Genomic DNA, 15,246 nt, shown 5'->3' on the forward strand with positions numbered 1-15,246 from the left:
AGGGAAAAAAGCAGGAGACTTTGAAGTTGCCTTTTGGTTGGTTTCTAAATGTTAAGCGGAAAATAAAACATCTCTACATTGTCAACCAGTTGTTGGGCATGGACCAAGGCAGAGACAGCTCTTGCTGTATTCCTATTGTTCACCAGGGCAAGGGACCTCTTCCTACCTGTGCAGATTGGCAGTGGCGCTCAGCACTGGAGGACAGGGTTCCTCCTGTAGCATTAGGAGAAGTAGGCCTTAGCAGAGGTAGGAAAAGGGACAATATGTGGTTTATGCATGGCATCCTGCCTGTATATCTTCCATGACAGGCAGCTGCAGTCCAGATGCTTCTGAGGAGCAGTTACATTATTATAAGTACATTCCAGTCACTTGACGTGCAGGGACGAATGGCATGCCACAGTGACTGCCAGGAGCGCTTCAGAGAGGGAAACCATATGTTGTTCTGACCAGTTATGAAAGAGAGATGTTGCCGTTATACTGAGCTGCTCAGAGTGTCTAAGGATGTTGGAAGAGTACGTGCTTCCCTTTAAAGTGTCCTCTGGCTCTCCTTGGAGCCTCTTCTGTGTCTTACATGCACTGACCACTATAGACTGGTTGACTCCATGAGGGATCAGCCTTGGTCAACCTTGAGAAAATAGTTCCTGTGCTGGGATTTTTTTTTCTACATGCTTTACCCAGTCTCAGTATCTCAGTATGACCTTAAAGAGAACTTGGGTCTTGAGTATTGTCTTAACTACAGGTGGGCGTTCTGCTTGCCCTAGCCTTTTGAAACTGAGGGATTGAAGCCAGGACTGTGTACCTCCTTGACGAGCTATTTTGAGTCCTGGCTGTTTTGAGTTTGGTGCCTTTCTACATTTCTCTACCAAACAGTCATAGAGCAAGTGAAGAAGATTGTCCCATTTTTCTGAGCAAGATATTTACTGGTCCAGCTCCAGGCTCACAGTCAGGCTGTATTACTCTCTGTTTCCTCACCAGAGGTGGGAGGGAATCATGGCACCTGAGTGCTTATGGAGCCATCTGGGCAGGGGCTATTTCCTAGTTGACAGACACAGTGGGGAGGGGGCGTATAAAGTTCTTGTGACCTCCATTTATCTTTGGTGGGAAATTGTTAAGCACTTCCACCTTTGAAGGATTTTTCTTGCTAAGTGATACGAAATCATACTATGAGTTTTAGGGTACTGATAATAATGAATTAATAAAATGTCATTAACTCCTTTGAACTTAAAAGGAGGCTTATAACAAACACATAACAGATTTATGTTTAAAAATTCAGATTAAACCTTAAAGTAGTAGTGATTCCCACTCGTCTGACACCAAATGAAATGGAGTCTTTTTTACCTACATATATGTGTAATAACAATGTTATACACAGCAGTAATAGTAGTATAACTCCATTCAGGTTCCTGGACCCGATTCCCACACGTACTACCACCAGGCAATTCTCAAAACACCAGCAGCGTGTCAGTTCTGATGCTACCTGCCCTGAGACAGCACCAGATTCTGCAGGTTAAGGGCTCTGCCCTACAGGGCTGGCCTCCACCCACCACTCCAGGTGCTGGTAGCAAGCTCCAGGCTATTCCCTGTGCTTCTGACCTACCGGCTACAGATTGGAGGTTCCCATGACCTCCCCCTTAGGTTCAATTGGTTTGCTAGAGTGGCTCACAGAACTCATGTTTACTAGTTTAATAAAGGGTACCATAAAGGATATAAGTCAACAGCCAGATGAAGAGAGACACAGGGCAAGGTCCCAAATGAAGGAGCTTCTGTCCTCAAGGAGTTTGGGGCCTGGCTCGGGGGCCCGTGAAGGCGTCTGGTTCCCCAAGTGTAGAAGCTCTTCCTGACAGAGAAGCAGGAGCCAGCTGAGCAGAGCAGGCAGAGCAGAGAGAGCAGCTCTTCTCAGGGGTTTTTGTGAGGGCTTCATTGCATAGTCATGATTGACTACATTACTGGCCAGTGGCTGATTCAGCCTCCAGTCCCTGCGCTTGGTTGGATCCAAGTCTCATTAAGATCACAAAACACCTGTTTCACTTTTTGGACAGCAGTGTTTTCAGGAACTGTGGATGAAAACCAGTATACCTTGGAAATATATATTTGGTCATGTGAATGACCAAATATGTATTTCTTATGATTCATTATATCATATTAGTACACTTCAGTGTCACAGTAACATTATGAAATAGGAGAATGCTGCTGTGATCCTGCACAGTAAGGTCTTTTATTACTCTTCCTTTTATGGGGATGAATTCTCAGTCCCATCTGGAATCAAGACATTTATTTGGAAAAAAAAGGAAAACACTCAAAATAAAAGGTTGTCTTGTTTAATTTTGGGTTCTGTTTCTCACCTCCTTTTTTCTCCTTACCCCCCAAACAAAAAGCAAAGATTGTTTTACTTTAAAATTTAAAAGCATTAATAGTTACTACTAGATTTCTTTAGCTCTCCAAAACAACACACTATGAAACTCTGCAGTAGGAAGCATTTCATACAAGCTGTCGGCAGAAATAATTGTATCTGAATTTAGTATACTCTTGCATGATACTCCTCTGATTATCTAGGATAAAATCATTTAAAAAAATCTAAATATATATCCACTTAAAGAGAGTAGAAGACTACCACTTCAGTGGATAAGTTGCTTCCAGTGTCTTGTTCACAGCGCGTCACTCCCTTGGACGCCCAGTGGAGAGTGCCCGGGGGGAGGCCCAGTGGAGAGTGCCCGGGGGGAGGCCCAGTGGAGAGTACCCGGGGGAGGCCCGGCAGAGTCCCGCCCTCCGGAGGAAGCGGGAGAAGCAGCCCAGAGGCAGCCGGATGTGGAGGGTGTACTTTCAGTGACTCACAGCCAATGTCTAACCTTGTTTTTCCATCTTTTTTTTTTAAAACAACATCACCTTACCACCAGATGAAATAGTACATGGAATGTTGATGTAGGGAAAAGGACAGGTGTGGAGCTGCTTTGGCTGAACGAGGGTTTGGGCCAGACACGCACTTGCTCAGCATCTCCGCAGGCGCCCCGAGGCGTGGGTCTCCGGCAGGGCCTCCACACGGCCCGCGCTGTGAGGGTAAAGCCCAGGGCAGGGCCGTCACACAGCTCAGGACGTCGTCGTGCCAGGGCAGCGGGCGCGGGAGCACGGCTCTGCCGTGGCGCTGGCAGGCCTTGCCTTTTCAGAAAGACAAGGATGATGAAGCATCAGAAGAAGCAAAAACCGCCAAAAGTGGCAGCTTGACAAATAAGCCTAGTCAATCAGAATTTCCGTTGGGGAAAATCATTTAATTACTTCTAGATTTCTGTTCCTCTGCCTGCCTGCCCCTGATTGTTCCCCAGTTTTTCTTTGGTTGAGTACTTCCTGTGCATTTTTGACATTGTGGAGTGTACCAATTACAGAAAAGATCACTTTATTTTTCGTTTTATTTTATACTATGGAAAGTTTCTCTTTTCTGACTCTTGCCTTATAACAAAATGCTCTAAACTAAATGATGCTAGATTACTTAAAATATAATTTCCTGTCACTGTCTTTATAAATAAGAACTAAGTACTTTAAAAATTATTAGTGATTATATTGAATAAACATGTTCTATTATTCTCTTAAAATTCAGTATATGAACATGTCAGATTATAATACATTTTGGTTCCTAATCTTACTAAATGATTTAGAATTGGAAGAGTACTAAAAAAGAAATGTTAACACATACATGTAAATTCTTATTCCAAGTAAACTAGGTTTCCGTAACTCCAAGTTTTCTATTAATCTCACATTTTCTTAGGAGAAAGAAAAGTTGATAGCTCTTTAAATTCTTTCTGTAAAGAGTAGGTCTTAAAAAGAAACAATTAAAAGCACTGCTAATTGCCTTATATAACTGGCAGTTCTTTTACCCAAGGAGTTTACATGCTAAAATCGATCCCCTTGATGTAATCCCAGGATATAAACATTTGTGAAGTATTAGCTTTAGAGGAGAGAAAAAATGCTGCCTTTATAATTTTTAAAGCTCTGTAATTTGGGTATAAATATTAAAAGAGGTGAAATTGTGATAGAATAAACTTGAAAGGGACATAAGGTTAGCATCCATTCATTCGACAAATACATGAGCACCTACTGTTTTCTCAATAGCTTGATAAATGCTAGTAGAGAAAAAAGGGTGAGGAAAGATACGGGGACCAGATGAATCTGAATGAAACAAGCAGAAACAGTGGAGAAATGAGAATGTATTTAGGGGCATCCTTGAAGAATTCTGAAAGACAGGCCTAAGTACAGAATGTTAATTTTCCATTTCGTTTACAGGCATGCATGTAGGGAATACCGGATTCACAAAGAACTGGATCATCCCAGAATAGTTAAGCTGTATGATTATTTTTCACTGGACACTGACTCGTAAGTGCTATGCCATTTTAGCTTAGCAGTTAATATTATTTTCTTGCAGTGTGTTATCTACTCATGAAATAGAGTTTAAATCTGGGTCCAGGAAATACTCTCTGAGGGAACCAAATATATTTATTTATGGGAAATGACCATAGGTGATTTCAGTTGGGCCAGCAAGACATCCCTTGTCCACAGGTATGCAGCTGTGGTCTGGTAAATGTTTATCAACCAGCTTGGTGTGGGGAGAGGGCTGGGGCTTATTTGTAGTATTTACCAATTTCTGTGGTGTAAATTTCTCAATGTCTAATTTCAAGCTACCAACCTTAAAAATAAAAAGCTCTACTGAGATATAATTTACATACCATACAGTTCACCTATTTAAAATTTATAATTCAACAGTTTTAATACATTCACAGATATGTGCAGCAATCACCATAGTCAATTCTAGAACATTTTCACTGCCCTGCTAAAGAAATTTTGAACCTTCTGTTGTCTTCCCCCTATTTCTCCTCCCTACCACCAGCCGAAGCAACCACAAATTTACTTTTTGTCTCTATAGATATCCTGTACTGGACTTCCATATAAATGGATCATACAGTATATGGACATTTGTGATTGGCTTCTTTCACTTAGCCTGATGTCTTACTAAGATTCATTCTCATTGTAGCAGATATTGGTACTTCATTCCTCTTAATGACTGTATATGTTCCAAATGCCACTTTTTGTTTATATATTCATCCTACCAGTGGCTCAATAACCAGCTCACAAAATCCTGAAAATTTAGCTGTCAGCTCTTGGAAACTGGCACAGATTGGTGCCACCAAACCACTAACATGTACCAGTGGGTGTGGACTGTTTGAGAGAGTCCCCGCCCCACCCTGGTGAACACTGACAGGCCTTTTAAAGAAGTACAAGCAGTGTAGTTTTATCATAGAACACAAGTGAATTGCCACAGATGAAGGTGTAACCTAATCTTGTGTGGTAATGTATAGGTTCATAGGCTTATAGACATAAGAATTTAAAAATATCCTAGGTCTGCCTTCTCATTTTATAGCTGGAGATTTGAGGACCAGAGAAGCTAAATGAGTTGTCTGAGATCTTTAATAATCTTAGGCATTGTTATATTTCATTACCTGGTGTAGGTGAGCTCTAGGACCTGTGGGTTTATCCAGAAGTTTAGTAATATCTCAGCATTTGGAAACATTTTCTCTGTGGAAGTCTGATTAGAGTCAGAAGAACATGCCCTGGACCTGGCCTGTAGGTGTTCCTGTTAGCCAGCCTCGCAGGGTGATTCTAGGAATTTTGGCCTGTTCTAGACAGCAAGTATATCAGGAAGGCCAAGAATTGGCCCACATTTAGAAATGACCCTAAAAGAAAACCCTTGGAAACATGACCTAACCATCCCCTCTTCCATCTGTCTCCATCTTCCCTTTTATACTGGGGTGGGCCTTGAACCAAGCATAGCCTTGCGTGTTTAGCATGGAGTGGGGTTCAGAAAAAGAGTCTAGTTAAAGAGCAAGTATCATGGCTTTACTGTTTTGCTTAGAGTAAATTCCTTAAGTTCTAAATCGGACACCCTCCCTCTACCCCCAGTGTAGAAATGTAAATACGAAAACCATTTCAAGGATAAATATAATGACTTGGGTTATCCGATATTTTGAATTGTGTATATACTTTTAACTAATCTGAGAAATTGAGTTAAATATGTGCTATTCTTGAGTTGTTTACTTTGTTTTTCCTATTATGTGTATGGTGAATTTTCACCAAAAATAAGACCATTGTTTGAGAGAGTCTTCTGAGAGTTGTTTGGGTATTAAAAGTGAGTTTTATTTTCGGCTTGCATTTGGGTCAAATAATAAATCCATCAAGCCTGAGAGTCTGTCTCAGATTTCAGCATCCCAGATCAGAATCTGTAAATTTCAGGCATTCGTTCTCAAATAGGGTGTTAGCATGCCCTAGGACACTGCTTCATAAGACACATAAGCTGTTGCTCAGTGTGGGGATCCCACAGGCCCGTTTAGTCCATGTTTCGCTGCAGTGCTTTTTGAAGGCCTCAAATTGCTCAGAAGCCTGTGGCGCTAGTCCTGAGCCTGTTTTGTTCTCTGCTCCTCACCCTTGTAGCCTCTGTTCACCAGGGTCGTGTGTCAGTTGTTTAACAGGGTTCAGCCACTGAGGAGACAGAGGTGATGGTGGGTGGGGACTCCTCCCCCAATGCTGGTTCCAGTTTCTCTTGGCGACCCTGGGTTCTGGTTGCACCATCTCCTCCCTCTGGCCTTAAGGTGCCCCAGTGGCTGCCTGCTATAGGTGATCTCTGGGGTGCCCTGCCTCACTTGCCAGTTTATCTTCTTAACTCTTCCACCATCTGTATCATCAATTCCCTGAATTAAAGCCTTTTTGTTTCAAATACTCAAGTGGTTTTTATTTCCTGACTAGATCCTGAATGACACACCCTCATTGTCACAGCTCAGAATCGTTTAAAAGGGATTCATCTCCCAGGAATAGTCAGAGTCCAGAAAGCCTCACTTCAGTTTATAACTGCCATGGAAGATGGACACATTATCCTAGTACCACAAATGGTATATAGATTTAAATTTGGGCCTGTATGGTATTTTTATATAATTTAAGGGGGAAAGCCCATACTATATAATAACCCATTTGTTAGAGCCACAGATACTGTACTTGTATTTAGCAAAGGGAAGTTGTACTACAGTATTTTGCCAAACTGCCAGGAGCTGTAGTAAACATACAACCAGTCCCTGGGGCCTGGGCAAATCCTAAGGTCTTTCTCTGTGTCATATAAAACTCAGGGTCGTATAAAATGTTTGCAGTGAGAATTGTGCAGTTAATCACAAAATGCTTGTTTAGAAATGGGGCATGGCATTGATATGTAAAGGAGACCTTTCCCAAAGAAGATACCTGGCTTCAATACATGAGTTCTCGTCAGCACTCGTTTAGTCGTGATTCAGGAAGAGGTGTGTCATGGGTGAGCTTCAGCCCACAGGTTCCCACAGGAAAGGTGTGGAGGTTCTTCACCGGGAGCGTAGGAGTTTTCTTCCTGCAGACCACTCAGGTAGGTTATACTGAGTAAAGAGTAGAAGAGTATTTTAAGGCCCAAAGAAGAAAGGAGTGAAAGGCTGCTTACCTGAAGTCTTTGTTGTGGCTGCTTTATTTAGTCTTGACCTGCTTGCTCTTATCCCACCATCAAATGTTGGTTTATTTGTCTTTAGGTTTTGTACAGTATTAGAATACTGTGAGGGAAATGATCTGGACTTCTACCTGAAACAGCACAAATTAATGTCGGAGAAAGAGGCCCGATCCATTATCATGCAGATCGTGAATGCTTTAAAGTACTTAAATGAAATAAAACCTCCCATCATACACTATGACCTCAAGCCAGGTATGTCTAACTTGAGGAGAGAGTATTGGTGGCTTTTCTTTGGTCTTGTAAGTGACTTTTAATTTTATAAAGTTGGAGAATTTGGCAGGAACCAAGGAGGCCTAATAACATCCGACTTCAGATTTCCTGGGTAGGTGTGGGGATAAAAGAGTCCTGGCCATGCAGTGCTGGGTTTAGGAGGGGGAGTCAGGTCATTAAATGCTCTGGAGAAACAATGTCCTTGTCTTTAGAGCCAGGGCAGTTCGTGATGTCAGCTCAGTTAAAGAACTGATCTGGCAAACTCAGTTTTGTTTTTTCCCGTTACTCACACTATGTAGCAGTTCCTCTGTTCCAAGTGTTTGATACGTGCCCCCAAATTAATGAGATTATGCACATAATCCTCGTATTTCATTAAGTTCCAAACGGTTTTCCATCTTTTTGTGTGATTACTTTCTGACTTCAGTAGTCATCAGCAAACAGTAGAGGGCAGTTAGACTTAACCTCTGTATTTTGCTGTCACCCTTGGCTGTTTCCTGGAAGCCTGTGTGTGTTCTCTGTAGACGGCTCTAACCAGCAGAACGAGGGTGTCTGGAGGATGGTTCCCGTTTACCCCCTGGTGTGGCATGCTTGTTAACTTGGCTCTCCTCTTCTGGGACCTACCTATTGAATCTCGTTATTCACTGTTCTTTAATGTTCTAATACAGTTCAAATGACTGAGATACTCATTACAGTGGAAGTGATTTTTAAACGCATGCCCATTCCCTCACTCACTGCAGTCCACATGCCCACCACCAGAACTCTAGGTGGCACTGTGGCACTGGCTTTGATTCTCTCATATGTTTTCTTTGATTTTTTTTTTTTATCCTGAAACTATTCTGTGTGGTTTAGAGTTGAGAGATCCTTACTGAAAGTTCAGATGAAACTTCCCACCATTTTTGACCAACCGTACAAGTGAGTTATTTTACTTTGGCAAGTTATTTTTTTCCACTGCTCATACTGGTGGTTTTGGCACATTAAGCAGGTGATTCTTGGAAAATGAAAGTTAACAGCCAGACACTGAGGACTCTATCCCAGCATCCAGAGTCCAGATTGTTCTATTTCAGGGATTTAGATATTTGCTATTGTTTGCAAGAGTTTGAGTTCACTTGTCCCCATCTTGTCTGTTATCACCTTGGATTTCTCTCTCAATTTGTAAGTCTGTTTTTATTCATGAAGTTTTATCTTTTTAGGAAATATTCTTTTAGTAAATGGTACAGCGTGTGGAGAGATAAAAATCACAGATTTTGGTCTTTCCAAGATCATGGATGATGATAGCTACAATTCAGTGGATGGCATGGAGCTAACATCGCAAGGTGCTGGTACTTACTGGTAGGTATTGGGAAGTCTGACAAATTGGCTGGTGGAGATGTGGTTGTGCCATACTAAAGCATTGGCAATTAATAATATCTATCTCCTGTCTGCATAGGTAAAAATGCCGAAACCAGAGGAGACTTTCCCTCCCCAGATAGTTACTGTCTTTTTAGCAGTTGGACTCTTTGTATTTATAGCAATTTGTCTTAATTTTTCTTTTCTTTCTTGAAAATCATTGAGAGAGAGAGACTGTGTGTAGCCAGGTGTTTGAGTTGTGTGTTTTTTTATCCCTAGGGCTGGCTCTACTGAAAGGAAGAGAATGAGATTGCTCCTGTGTATATAAAGAATGGCTAAAAACTTTTCAGTACAAATGCAGGTCTCTTGGTGGGTTAATGTGATGAGGGACTTGTTTCTAGAGTTGCATGAGGAACAGGAACTCTGAAGAGCTGGGGATCTTTGAAGACGAGGATGTAAAGTAATGACAGCATCACTTGAAATCTAAACAGGAGAAAGTGAGCCCAGTCTGCCAAGAAAGTCACCCATCTCTGTCAGCTGTGTTCTAAGGCTTTGCATCACACTTCCTCCCACCACCCTAGCCCACTGACTCCACCTGCCTGTTTTCTCTGACTTCTGCCTAGTCTTCCTTTGGACAAGTGAGAAGCATAAAAGATACCTGCTACCAGGCATTTAACTTTGTGATTGTAAAGGTGTGTTAACAGAGCTTCCTTTTCCTTCTGAGGTGGTAACACGGAGCCACATCTTGAGATGTGTGATTCTGAACATGGAAAATAGTATTAAGTTGGTCACATCACTTATCTGGAGTGCCCTGGGCCTTGGCAGAACAGCGACTGCCTAGTAGTGAGGGTGTTGATCTGAAGCAGACAGAAGAGCAGAAGAGGGAGGGGCCATTTCACAGCACACAGGATCAGCCCCACTGTCATCACTCCAATCATATTTAAGTTGTGTATATTAAAGAATTGACCATATTTAGAAGAAAAACACCATGTGCATAAAATTTCTACTTTGTCTTGTTCTTTATTGTTTGTGGAAATGGTATCTCTGGTAAAAATGAGTCCTTAAATTAAAACTTTGAGATTCTAGGTTTAAAATAGAAGTTACATTTACAGTGTTTATTTACTATGGTGGTTACTGTGGGTTAGTGTTCCTGTCACTAAACAGTTATTACACAATACAAAAATACCTGCTTTTGGAAATTCTGGAAATGGGGCTATATACCTCTGCTACATAAACTCACTGGAACATGGATTTGAACTTTTTGTTTGACAGCATTTTCTTTTTAAATGGTGAAGCCTTTTTACCTTTAGATTAAGTTATCTCATTGCTACCTATTGCCATATTTGATAAGCTATAAAAACTCAGAGGTTGGAATTTAAATAAAAATTATATAATGTTTGGGGTTTGCATCAAAGTAATATGTTTGGGGGGTAGGGGTGGGGAAGAAGGTACATATGACCGAAGATTGGCCACATGTTGATAAGTATTGAAGCTGGGTGATATTTATCTGAAGACTTCTTTTACTATTCTTTCTACTTAAGATTATATTTGAAGATTTTTTTCATAATAAAAAGTAAGATAGGGAAGGGGCTACTGAGAAAATTAAATTTTAGGAAGTCTCCATATTGGTAGAAGCATGTCATAATCACCATCCTCAATATATGGTCCTTCTGTGATGTTCCAGAGATACAAACAGGGCTGGAGGACACAAATTCTAAGTTACTATTTGCATTATTTGGTTTTTCATAGTTCTTCTACATTGAATACTGCTTTTAAGTAAGTGACCTGTAGACTAAGCCATTTTCCTCTCTAAGGATTTTACTGTGATGGAATATGTAACTTTGGTCTTCAAACACAATTTAGTATGGTATCGTGGGACTGTTTTCTACTCTCTCCCTAAGTCCTTGATAGGGAATTAGAATGCTTATTATTTTCAGTATTACTTGGGTGGAGGTTTAATTCTTCCTGTACAAATGGGGAAACCAAGACCTAGAAAGTGACTTGGCCAGACTTATACTATCAAGTGGCCATGTCTTTTGTTTTCTAAATATTTGGCTAAATTATTACTCTGTATTTGGACAAGTTCTTCCCCACCTCTGTGAGAAAGTTAACAGATATGTTAAAGTGATCATTTTAGAATCAAAGTTCTATTTGTTATTTATCCAAGATCACATTTAAGTCATGTATATTAAAGAATCAAAAACCATGAAAACTAGTTGTCAGTTTTCCAGTATGCTAATGGCATATAGAGGAGCAGTTCTTTTTATAAGTTCTTTCTCCTATATTTTTATTTCTTTGCTTTCTTCCCCTGTTCACAAATTCTCTCTATATATTTTCATTTTCCAATGTATTGGCTAAAAGTTTTCACTGTGAAAGAATAATCAAGGTCAGTGGTCTTAATCATCAAAAATGTCTGTCAAAAATAATAAGAGACAAGAACATGAAATTAACTTATTTAAAAAAAGAAAGCCCTTCATCTGAACATTTGCTGCCTCTCTTGTGGTCCCCTTTGAGCTATAAGTTTAGATTTTTATACTAGGAGAACAGCAGGGTCTAAAGTAAAGTTTTCACAGAATTGATTTTGCCAGCATGAAATCTGCCAAAATCAATCTGTTATCTTCAAAATTCTGCCTTCCAGCTGTGCCATGGGTAAGACTCCAGCAACGAGTGGAAGCATATTTGCTTTCCTAAATGCCAGGAGGCACTCACCATCCACACCATTCAATTTGGTGTGGTTAGCATCTAGCTAGTCTTTTTAGAGGTGGGAAGGGCTGGGGGAAAGGGTCGGATTCAGATGAGGACTGAGTTGTGCTAACAACTCGGTCGGCTTTTTATACACTAGTTGTCAGTTTTCCAGTATGCCCTGATCGCCACCCTTAAAGAAGGAAATACAAAATATCCTTTGATAATTTGGACTTTACTGTCGCCATTGGTTATGTATTGTAGTGATTTCCAGTCCATATTTCCAAGAGGCTACCTTAAGAAGAGAGATTAGTAATGGGTCCTGAATTCATTTGGACTTTTAATTGTAACAGTTATTTCTTTTAGAGACATCTTCAGCCAACATGACAGGAACCCCATTCCACTTCCAGTTAGATTTTAATGTTTGTAGCTTCTGCCTTCACAAAAGGAAATATACTTCTTTTTGTGTCCCTCCCTCCTTTTTTTCAGCTTGCTGAATGGCACTTAACATAAGGCACAACTCTGGGAAAGGTGGCGGGGGTGGGTGAAGTAGGGAGGAGGGAGAATATTCACCTCTCAGTAAACTGAGAAATGTACTTTAAGGCTTCACAGGACATTACTGCCTCCTAATGTATTAGAATGTCTTTACATTTACTTTCTTCAGCTAGGTCTAAGTTGCTTTTTCAGCTGTTAAAATTCAAATGTTTTTATTTCCAGCAAGTACTTTTGGAATGCCTTCCTGTACTTATGCATGCCTTTAATTTATACAGTCATTTTTCTAAGAATTTTTATTTCATTTTTCTTCCAGGTATTTACCACCAGAGTGTTTTGTGGTTGGGAAAGAACCACCAAAGATCTCAAATAAAGTTGACGTCTGGTCAGTGGGTGTGATCTTCTACCAGTGTCTTTACGGAAGGAAGGTAAGGAAGGAAGAAAGTCAGTGTGAAGGCTTGACTTCTGCCCCGGGTGGCACGTGTATACAGCGACATGGTGTGGGCTATTCTGTTGGGGCTAATCATTGGGTCATACAGAACAGAATCCTGAAATTTGTGGTTTGAAGAAAATACCGACGTTATAATAAAAGCTTTGTGCACGAACAAATTTCCAATCCTAGGGCACCTAATGAATGTTGCTGGCCTGTTGCAAACATGCATTTTTGCTGTTCTAAATTAGGATATGTTTTGAGTCTGATAATATTTATAGGGGACTATATGAAATAGTTTATTGATTCTTAAGGGTCCTGAGAACTGAAACTTGAAATATCTGCAGGGCTTTTTATTCCCAACCACCCCATTACTTAAAGCTGCTATTATTAATAGAAGCATGCTTTATGCTTCTGCATGGGGAGGTGGTGTTGGAAGGTAATCATTGTTACCTCTTATCAAGGTGATAGATCATTTGAGCAAATAATAACCTCAGTAGAAAACTACATTAATGAATTTTCATATTTGTGTTTTCCTTGTGAGCATAATACCTTATAAATGTATGTATTAGGAGCCAGTTATGTATTTAATCTTATTTCTTTGTTAATGTTGTATGTTTCAGTGCTGTCCGTTAAGCTCTGGGTATAAGCCATTTGGGAATTCTGCAACTCCTCTGGACTCCGAATACTTTTATTACCATCCCCAGACCAAGCTCTTATTCGGATTTTAGCTTCCTCTTTAACTTTTCCCTGGTCTTTCCTTATCCTACCTGTGATGTGGGAAGCTCTCCATAGCAAGTAGGAGTTACTTAAGGTCTCTGATAATGTAGAAGTACTACTGATAATGGTGGTAGAGTTTATCTGAAAGAATTGTGATCTCTCAGTAGAAACCCTGTGGAGATGATACTAGGCTTAAACTTATTTTTTTAAGACTTTATGAGAAGATGGCAATTTGGGACACACATGAAGCCACTAAGTAGCCCCAACTCTGTTTTTTTTTCCCACTCTGTCCTTCCCCCTTCTACTACTCCATCTCTTTCTTACTTGTTTCTTTGGGTTGTCACTGGCACACATATGCAGTGTGTAAGCCCACAGGGTATCACTCAGAGCAAAAGGGGTTGCTTGTTCCTGCTCGGAATCTTTTTCTTTGCTGGAAGCAAAGCTTAGCAGAGGTGGTATGATACAGCAGGTGCTGCGTCTGGTCTTAGATCTGCCTGAACCGAGGTATTGGTCTGTGAGCAAGTTACTTAAGCTCTGAGCCTTTCCTCCTTTATCTGTAGAAGGAGAGAGAGGAGATCATCTCCAAAGTCCCTTTGAGCAGTTCTCACTAACACATGTCTTCTTCCCTTCCCTATGGTTTTACACTATGTTTTCTTTAATTTTAACCAGAGGCCTATCCTTTTCTGTTTGTTTTGTTTTTATATGATAGCCTTTTGGTCATAACCAGTCCCAGCAAGATATTCTACAGGAAAATACTATTCTTAAAGCTACTGAAGTTCAGTTCCCACCAAAGCCAGTAGTAACACCTGAAGCAAAGGTAAGTTTTCACTCATTGCCCAGTGGAAACCACTGCTTTGCTTTTTGTATTATTTCTGTGGGTGATAGTGGATGGATTATTCAGTACAAAATTCAGGAGTCATTGGAAACATTCTCCTCCCTCTAAATGTGTATTTTTGCAACCCTTTCCCTCCCCTTCTTCTCCCACAACACATACTGAATGCCCATTAATTACTAGCCTCTTCTGGGTTGTGGAGAAGGAACTGTGAATGTGTAGCAAGACATTCTCTGTGTAGAACTGTAGACAAGATCCCTGCCTTTAAAGAGTTTACATTCCACTAGGTGAGACAAAGAATAACTAAAACCAGATACGTTTTAGATAGTGATAAATGTTACAAAGAAAATAAATCAGAATAAGGGGCTAGAGAGGTGGGAACCCTTTTTTGATGGCATGGTCAGAGAAGGTTTCAATGATGAAGCGACCTTTTGAGCAGTCTTGAGTGATATGCAGGTGGGGAGCTACGTGTAGACTTGGGAGAAGAATATTCCAAGCAGAGAGAAGTGAGTAAAGCTCAGATGTGTGTGTAAGCTTGGCAGGTTCACAGAGCAAGTGGAGCAGAGGGGAGAGTGGGAGGAGAGACAGCAGGACTGATTGTAAACTGCGATGGGAAGCAGTTTTGAGGGTTTTAATCAGGCAACTATGTGATCTGATTGCTGTTGCAAAAGCCTACCTTGGCTGCTGTATAGAGAGAAAATTCAAGGTAAAAGGAGTTTATTTGACTGGTATCCAACTCAGGATAACCTGCTTAACTCACAAAGAATACCGTTCATTTTCAAAGGCCAGGGTCATAAAGGCCATAGTCATTTCTCTGAATTTGTTGTTATCCTTGAAATACTTTAACCGAGTGACTACCAATAGGTGTTTTTTATTTTGAAAAACCAGGATTGGTATACTTTTGTGTTTTGTTAATTAAACATGGAAAAAGTAGAAAATCAGTAGTTGATTTCATGTTCTAGACATTTTAAGTAAGACTTTTTTAAAGAACAGCTTCAG

The 15,246-nt window shown here is 40.5% G+C and overlaps 1 protein-coding gene across 3 annotated transcripts in view; it reads left to right on the forward strand.

The window, feature by feature from the left end:
• Positions 1-15,246, forward strand: part of TLK2 (tousled like kinase 2) — a 111,835-nt gene that overhangs the window by 95,024 nt on the left and 1,565 nt on the right. For all 3 annotated transcript variants that reach the window (XM_036997184.2, XM_036997188.2, XM_036997186.2), the window contains 5 exons: positions 4,273-4,362; positions 7,578-7,747; positions 8,956-9,094; positions 12,582-12,693; positions 14,125-14,232. In XM_036997184.2, coding sequence (XP_036853079.1) covers positions 4,273-4,362; positions 7,578-7,747; positions 8,956-9,094; positions 12,582-12,693; positions 14,125-14,232 — 619 coding nt within the window. The remainder of the gene's footprint in view (positions 1-4,272; positions 4,363-7,577; positions 7,748-8,955; positions 9,095-12,581; positions 12,694-14,124; positions 14,233-15,246) is intronic.

The sequence above is a fragment of the Manis javanica genome, chromosome 4 (genome assembly GCF_040802235.1).
Source record: "Manis javanica isolate MJ-LG chromosome 4, MJ_LKY, whole genome shotgun sequence".
Lineage (NCBI taxonomy): Eukaryota > Metazoa > Chordata > Mammalia > Pholidota > Manidae > Manis > Manis javanica.